Genomic DNA, 8,972 nt, shown 5'->3' with positions numbered 1-8,972 from the left:
TTCAATCTCCATTGGTCGAGCCACAGGAGACCCGCTGCGAAGCACTGGGAAGTGACACCGCAAGAACAGCAGCGGCGGCGGCTGCGGCAAAGGCTGTCCGATTACGTCACTAGTCCCTCCGCCTGCCTTCGTCACGCGCTGTCCTGCCCAGAGGGCGGGGGCGGGGGCGGGCGCGGGCGCGGCCACGGACGGACGAGCCCGCCAGCGCGCGTGTCCCCCCGCAGCGCCGGGCACGGGAATTATCCGGGTATTTTAAAATGAACCGGGTGAGCGCAGCGGCAGTGCTGGCGCCTCGGAGCGGCTGAGGGGAAGGGAAGTCCTGTGCCGAGGCATCAGGAGGTGCTGGTTGGCGGAGGAAAGCGGGCGTGGAGGAGAAGTGCGCACATTTACACACAGATAACACAAAAACAGAGCCGTCGTTGAGGGAGGGCGCGGCAGCGACCTGCCCAGGAATGTTGTGAGGGAAGCTGCTGGCGCCCGGCCGTCACTATGCATCTCCATCAGGTGCTGACCGGAGCTGTCAACCCCGGCGACAACTGCTATTCGGTCGGGGGCATCGATGACATTCCGTTCACGGTAAGGGGCTTGCTCGGTTCCTACTCGGCTAGGAGCGGGACTTTGTGTCCTGTGTGGTGGGGAGTGTAAAATACAAAGGTGCTGCTCCCAGATTTCCCCCCTCCCACCCCAACAACCACATTTCCCCACCCCCACTATCTTTCAGTGCATGGTTAATGCAGACAGCAGTGATGCAGCAGGTCTTTTGATTCCGTGGGTGCGCGCTGAAGCCCGAATTAACTTCCTTTTGAAATATGCTGTAGTTTGCATGGGTCGTTGCCTGCACGCCTACCTGCTGTTTGCATGAATTCTTTACGGGCTTCTCGCGGTAAGCAGATCGAAGAAATGCGAGTGTGCAGTTCAGCTGTTCTCTTTCCGCCCACCCTTTACACGCAGCTCTGCATGTCTCACATGATTTACTTTATAAATCGTGAATATCAGCACAATTAGATATCTCCCAGTTCCGTTTCGCGAAGGAAGGTATTGTCATTATTATTACTGCGACAGTAGGGATTGGCTGATGTTGTAATCTGTTTTGTGCTGCTTGCTGATTTTGATTGCATTAATAAATCATGGTGCTGAAAAAGGCTGCCTGTGACATCCTTCAGAATTTCCAACAGGTTTCCATAACTTGTCTGTTGTGGTACTGCAATTTTACCAGCACCAAACTACGCATAAATGCAATTTCGGATACTGCATAACACTGTCGGTAACTGCAGTATTTATTTTGGATGAGAGCGGTAGGGCGGAGGGATTAGATCGTGTAATGAAATAATTGAAACCAAGGTCTTACCGTTTATATAAAAAAACAACAGAAATCTATTTTCTTCGCGGGCTAAATAAATGTTTGAATAAATGCATAAGTAACACACTCTTGGTGAAAATTGTCTTAGAAGATAAATATGCCAGAATGTTAAGTTATATTGAACTTTCCTAGCAGTAAATGCTTTTCAAAACTAAATTTAGTTCTGACTTTGATTGAAAATCATGTTTGTATTTTACAACTGTCTGTTTATGAGTTGACACAACACTTGATTTGAGTTCAGGGCTGTGGATACACGGATCTGAAGATAAGACTTTGAAATTAAGGGATATGGGTTAAGAGCTGGAAAGTAGCACTAAGGCAAAAGAATAATCATGATTTTCCCGAATGGAGATTCATAGGCTACTTCTATTAATGCATTCTTTCTTTGATTCTGTTATAGTTATTCTATCATGGATTTATTGAGTATGACTACAAGAAAATTAATCTCAGGGTTGAATACGGTATATGCACTTTGATAAATTTACTTTGAACTTTGAACTTTTATGCTCTTGTGCTCAGTTTAAGAACCTTCTAGGCCATAGTTTTAGTGCAGTACTTGGTAAATGCTGCAGGAGCACTGATGAAGTTGCATTTGCTTTGGAACAACTATTAAGCCATTATATTGACAGTCAAATAAGCTATTTGAAGAAATGCAGGGAGTTTCCCATGTCTTATATTTTGGCATAGACATACAATATCCCATGTACATATCCCATGTATCCAGCATTAGTGTTCTGTGTAGAAAATAGAGTGGAAAAATCAATTACTGCATGTATCACTTTGCAGTCGTTTATTAGCAAAGTGACAGGCAAAGGCATCAACTGTATTGATTAGGTAGTTTTAAGTTAACCAATAATCTCCCACCGGTGCTTGGTTTGTGTTTTAAATATTCCCTGTAAGCATCAGACCTCAGTACAGCCTTGGACACTATTTTGGAAATGAGTTCTATTTCACAGGTTGCATGCTTGTGTTCAAACTAATATGGCATAAAGAAATTTGAGTAAAATTGGTAGAAAGCACATAGTCATGGAGACAGGCAGCACCATAGCAAATCCTACAGCCCACTGAATCTGCATTGACTATCAACAGTTTGCATCAATTCTGTATTAAACTCAATTTGTATTCTCCCAACGCACAGATCCCTGTCTTCCAACAACCCTCCCCCCACCCCCCCCCCAGCCCTAGTTTTACCATTCACACATTGCTCTGCGACACCGGTGCCAAGCTGTATGGGTCCTAATGCCCTTCCCTTGGACAACATTGGTGGCGTGGAGAGGGGAGACTTGCAACATGGGCAACCGCTGGTCTTCCATACAACCTTGCCCCGGCCTGCGCCCTGGAGAGTGAAGACTTTTCAGGCGCAGATCCATGGTCCCGCAAGACTAACGGATGCCATCTTATACACTAAGAAAATTTACCGTACCCGTTGAACCTATCAGTGCACATGTCTTTGGGATGCTGAAGGAAATTACTTAGGTAGTCAGGTTGGGAGTTTGTCAATTAGGTTTAACCAACTTGTGCTTAATCTCCTTGTGCCTAATTTGAAATCACAAAGCAGGCATTTGCAGACTATTCAATACAATTCACCAGGATGTAGATGGAGTCAGTGTTGAACCCACCACATCCATCCTGACTTTCTGTCAACCTACACCAGTGGTTCCCAACCATTTTTATGCCATTGGCCAATATCATTAAGCAAAGAGTCTGTGGACACCAGGTTGAGGACCTCTTAGCAACACTAATCCAATTTGCCCAGGTTAAGACATAATTCTATTTGTCCCCATTAAGGCATTGTCGTTCTATGCCTTGCCTTTTTAAATGGTTCTCTACATACCTTTGACTGAGTGGTACCACAGCAACCTCTTGCTCAATGTCAGCAAGACCAAGGAGATGATTGTTGACTTCAGGAGAAGGAAACCAGAAGTCCAGGGTCAGCAACTTTAAGTCCTCTGTGTTATTGTTTCAGAGGCTCTGTCCTGGGCTCAGCACATAAGTGCAATTACAAAGATAGCATGACAGCACCCCTACTTCCTTAGGAGTTTGCGAAGATTTGGCATGACATCTAAAACTTTGACAAACTTTTATAGAAGTGTGGTGGAGAGTATATTGACTGGTTGCATCATGGCCTGGTATGGAAACACCAATGCCCTTGTATGGAAAAGAGTACAAAAAGTAGGGGGTTATGATGCATATCACTGGCAAGCTCCTCCCCCCAACCAACCACTGAGCATATCTCATATACAAGGACCCCCACCATCCAGGCCATGCTCTCTTCTTCCTGATACAAAAGCAAGAAGCCCTCAGGGCTTACACCATCAGGTTTAGGAACAGTTATTACCCTTCACCCATCAGACTCTTGAACCAGAGGGGATAACTTCACTTGCCCCATCACTGAACTGTTCCCACTTCTGGACTTACTTTCAAGAACTCTTTGTTTCATGTTCTTGATATTTATTGCTTATTTATTATTATTTTTTTCTTACTGTATTTGCACAGTTTGGTTTTTTTTCTACACAGGTTTGTCCTGTTGGGTATGGTCTTTCATTGATTCTATTTACTGGGATTGACCGCAAAAAAAATGAACCTCAGGGTTGTATATGGTACACTTTTGATAATAAGTGTACTCTGAACACTGATTTCCCCACCTCCTCTTGCACTCTAGTGCAGATGTTAACTACTCTCTCGGTAAATAAGTAAATTTAAAAACCTACAGATCCCCTTTGAAGTTCCAACCTCTCACCTTAAGCCTGTTCCTTCCTGTTTTGATATCCCTACCTTGAGAAAAATCTATTCTATCTATGCCTTTCCTAATTTCATTACATGTACTAGGTCATCACTCATCCTCCTTCGCATCTGGGAAAACAAACACAGCAAATCTAATCTCTTCCCCATGACTAACATCATCCAATCCAAATAACTTTCTGGGTGAATCTCCTGCACTTACTCCAGCCTAGTCACATCTTTCCCATAGTATGATGACTGGAAATGTACCAGTTACGTACATGGATGAAAGCTTGGCAGACTAAGTTTAATGTAGGAAAGTGTGATGTGGTGTATTAATGGAGAAGGATTGCAAATGCGTTAAGTACAGTGGCACATTGGTGCAGATCTTCCCCAGGTTATATAGGAAGGAGATTTAAAATCTGTTTGGTGCCTCAACAACAACCTCTGACACAATGTCAGCAAAACCAAAGAGCTGATTATTGACTACAGAATGAGGAAACCGGAGGTCTCTGAGCTAGCTGTCATGAGGGGATTGGATATGGAGAGGCTCAGTCACTTTAAATTTCTTGGTGTTATTAGTTTAGAGGATCTCTCCTGGGGCCAGCACGTGACTACCATTACAAAGAAGACATGGCAGTGCCTCTACTTTCTAAGAAGTTTATGCAGATTTTGCATATCATTGGAAACTTTAACAAACTTGTAGAGATGGATATTGCTGAGTATCCTAGTATAGAAACACCATTGCCCATGAATGAAAAAGTCTACAAAGAGTAGTGAATGCAGTTCAGTCTATCAGAAGAGGGGGACGGCTGAGTCCTGGGCTGGATGTCCTGCTCACTTAAGAAAGGTGAAGCATCTCTCATAGCCTCTGCTTTCCAGGTGTAATGACGCTGCAGAACCACTGTTTGGCTTGCCATGCAGGAGGTCACTAACATATAGCCTCTGTACACACTACTGTGGCCATAGCAACACCTTCACATGTTGTACCTGTTCTTACTGAGTTTACTATGTCATGGCGCGACTGTGTCCAGCGGTATAACTGAGTGAGCAGGCTGGGCTCGTCAGCCTTGTTTGGCAGCCAGCCTAGGAGAAGGACAACTCCAATTCCAAACCTGGGTAGATGTGACTTGTCAGGCATTCTGTCTAGAAGGAAAACTTTGATACTCAACCTACAGCCTTGCAGTTGCCATAGTTGTCGCAGCTTGCTGTGCGATTGTGGAATGTCTCCTAGCCTAAAGAGTGGAATCTGTCTACGTGCACTGATTCTCACTATAAACCTGTGCAGCACAGGTGGGAGGGAAGGACTCCTCTTCCCTTCTGATCTTCGCAAGCAAGGAACCAGCCAGCCCTCCCCACCTTTGAGCACATCTACAAGCAGTGCTGCTACAAGAAAGCAGCATCCATCATCAAAGATACCCACTGTCCAGGCTGTGCTCTCTTCTCACTGCTGTCATTGGGAAGGAGCCTTGGATCCTACAATACCAGATTCAGGAATAGTTATTACCCTTCAACCATCAGACTCCTGAACAAGCATGTCACGTGGGTTTCCTCCAGGTACTGTGGTTTCCTCCTCCTGCAGTTCAAACTCCAGTTGGTAAGTTAATTGGTCATTGTAAAGTTGTCCCATGATAAGGCTAGGATTAAATTAGGGCCTCGCTGGGCAGCATGGCTTGAAGGGCCAGAAGGGCCTACTCCGCACTGTATCTAAATAAATGATAGATTTACTTTGAACTTTTCAGGTTACAAAGACAGTTCATACATCTGAATGAATGTTTGAGAGACCAGCAAATTGGATTTAGCCAGCTACTGTGGGGCATTATGGGCATTTTCTACCACTTTAGGACTCAGGACCACATTACCGACATAAACTGCCCTGGTTGTAAATGGGTCACAGAAACAGAATCCTGCTGTAATCTGCAGAGGGCCTGTATTAACGTGCATGAATCATAACAAGTTAACAAGCAGGTGCAGCAAATTATTCAGAAGCCAAATAGCTTATTGATTTTATTACAAAAATGCAGGAGAGTAGAAATGAGGAAGTATTGTTATATTTATATAATGTGTTGGTGACGCCACATCTGATGTGTGTGTACAGTTTTGGCGACTGCCTTGTTTAAGAAAAGACGTAGTAGCATTGGAGGAAATCAAAAGAGATTCACCAGGCTGATTACAAGGCTCATAGGATTGTTTATAATCAGATGCCAAAGAAGATGGATGTATATTCTTTGGGGTCCAGAAGAATTAGGTGTGATCCTGTTGAAACCTACAGAATGCAAAGAGGACTTTAGATGTTGGAATGTTTCCAGTTGTGGAAGGGTCTCTAACAAGGTGATGTATGAGGCGAGGGAAGTGGTCATTTTAGACAAAGATGTATGGATATTTCTTCACGCAAAAGGTAGCTAATCTCTGGATTTTTTTTTTATCCCAGAGGGTTGTGGAGGATAAATTATTGGAGGAAATTAAAGTGTAAGTAAATACGTTTCTAAAAAAAGGAGGAATTAAATAATGTGCAGAACCAGACTTAGAGAAGTTGTGGCCTGAGTAAATCAGCTGTTATCCTACTCCTGCTCCTTTGTTGTAGTCTTCAAATTCTGCATATATTGAAGCCCTTACTTTCCAATGCCGTAAACTTTAGATGACAAGAGGGCTTGTCTGGTAAATAGAAAACATTATTCATGGAATTTCCTCACTGAGGAGCTCTCCCCGGCTGAAGTAATTGACATGCCAAGTACAGACAAAAGACTCAAAGTACATTTATTGTCAAGGAATGTACAAGTTGTACAACCTTGAGATTTGTCTGCCTACAGGCAGCCATGAAGCAAGAAACTTGAAATAACCTAATTTTTTAAAAAAAGACCAACACCCAATGTGCAGAGAAAGAGGGGAAAAACACAAATCATGCCAACAATAAAAGCAAGCAACAGCATTCCGATGAGTCCATAGGCCCAGAGCGGCCTGAGTAGGCCCATAGCTTCAGTTCATCACACAGCGGGGCAAATCACCAGGAAGCTCGCAGACATGAAGTGCAGAACAGCTGGAGCAGTCTCAGCCACAGTATCTTAGAGAGAGGAGTAAACATCGCAGAAAAGTGAGTGGAAACAGCCGGATCCTTGTCTCCGATCTCGACATCCTGCTTTTTCAGTCTATCTGGGCTGGTGTTTAAATCGTCCAAACATCAGGTTGTGGCCTGTACTAGGACCCAGGCCCCACCGCAGTGATATGTTCTGGGCCTGTACCCTGCTGCCCAGCCTGAGGCCTTTCTCGACCTTTCCAAATCAGCTCAGCGCTTGCATTGATCCAACCTCACTCGCGGTTTAGGTGGGTGGGCTCCAAAACTCCTCCACACTGACGCCTCTCCAATTCACTCACTCTGACACCGTCTCGAACATGCCTTGACCTCATTCTGAACTCTCCTCCTCGAATGTGCCGCACTCTGAGGCAGTTTCAGAGTAAGCCTCCCTCCTTTTGTTGATGTTGAATGATGATCAACAATGTTATGATGACATACTGCATTTGTAAGAATCCCATTACTGGTCTGCTGCTAATGGTTGAATCCTCTGCCTAGTAGAACACATCAGAAATTAGATATTCTGTGGTGAGTGCTGTCCTTCTGACTCCGTAAAATACTCTCTAATGCTACCATGGCTCAAATCAGTTATAATAATTGTCTGCCTGCATGTAGATGTAACATTCAGGAAGCTTGATGTAATTCAAGCCAAAGGAATCTATTCGATCCTTCAGTTTGCGTATCCATTCCCTCGACTATTAACTCACTGTGGCTACATCATGCAATATTTACATGGTCCACTGGAATGACTTGCCAAAACTTCTTTTAGCAGCAACTATTCAGAGCTTCTATATTTAGAAACAAAGGGCAACAGATGTATGCAAAAATCCATCAATTCCACCTTTGTATGAATGATATTCCCCTTTGATTAGGATATTTATTGCCTTGATCCCTTAATTTGGGTTAAAAATGTGGTGCTGTCTGCTAACGGGACCTTTATGATACGAACAACAATTTGAAGGTGACAGTCCTATGCTACCTTCTCAACAGCAACTGGAGCTGGGCAATGAATGCCAAGAACAAATAACTCCTGAGAATATTTTCTCCATAAGATAAATTGATTTGGTGCGGACACTCAAAATGTTGAAGGAACTCAGAAGTTCAGCAGCGCCTATGGAGGAATGTGGCCATCAATGTTTTGGATTGCAACCTGCCATCTGGACTGAAAGATAAAAATTTGAGGAAAACCAAAATAAAAAGCTAGGGGGAAGAGGTGGAGCAGATGCTTGCAGATCAGATCCATATGAGGGGCTGATAAGACAATAGGGGAGGGGAGAGTGGGAATAGCGCCAGAAGCTGGGGGATGATGGATGGTAGTGACAAAGGGGTGAAGATGATGGAACTGATAGGAAAGGAAGATGGAACATAGAATAAAGAAAGTAAGATGAGGGCAGATGAAAACAGTGGGGGGAGGGCAGGGATGGAGGGGAACCAGTAGAAATGTGTGGGTAGAGGAGGGGAAAGAGATGGGGTGAAAATGGATGAGTAGTTCAGGAGAAGAGAGAAAAGGGTCAGAGAAGGAGTTAGAGATTTCAGCATTCAAGTCGCTGGGTTGTAGACTACCCAGATGGAACGTTAGGTGCTGTTCCTCTAGTCTCATCTTGGCAGTGGAGGAGGCAGAGGACAATCATGTTGGTGTGGGAATTAAAATGGCTGGCAGTTGTGAGACAACACTGCAGAAAGAGTACAAGTGCTTGGCAAAACAGTTGACCAGTCTGCATCTGGTCTCAGTGATGTAGAGTGGGCCACATGTATAATGCCCCTTAATGTAATAAATAATGCCAGGGATTTGCATTAATGCCAGGTGTAAAAAGCTGCCTC

At 44.2% G+C, this 8,972-nt stretch overlaps 1 protein-coding gene across 2 annotated transcripts in view; it reads left to right on the top strand.

Moving 5' to 3' along the window:
- Positions 1 to 213: 213 nt before the first annotated feature.
- The window catches only part of dmxl2 (Dmx-like 2), a 154,401-nt gene continuing 145,642 nt past the window's right edge, over positions 214 to 8,972 (top strand). For both annotated transcript variants that reach the window (XM_063065995.1, XM_063065994.1), the window contains exon 1: positions 214 to 576. In XM_063065995.1, the coding sequence (XP_062922065.1) occupies positions 490 to 576 (87 nt within the window). In that variant the 5' untranslated portion in view covers positions 214 to 489. The remainder of the gene's footprint in view (positions 577 to 8,972) is intronic.

The sequence above is a fragment of the Mobula hypostoma genome, chromosome 13 (genome assembly GCF_963921235.1).
Source record: "Mobula hypostoma chromosome 13, sMobHyp1.1, whole genome shotgun sequence".
Taxonomy (NCBI): Eukaryota; Metazoa; Chordata; class Chondrichthyes; order Myliobatiformes; family Myliobatidae; genus Mobula; species Mobula hypostoma.
The sequence above is the reverse complement of the archived record's forward strand: the minus strand, read 5'-3'. Positions and strand labels throughout refer to the sequence as shown.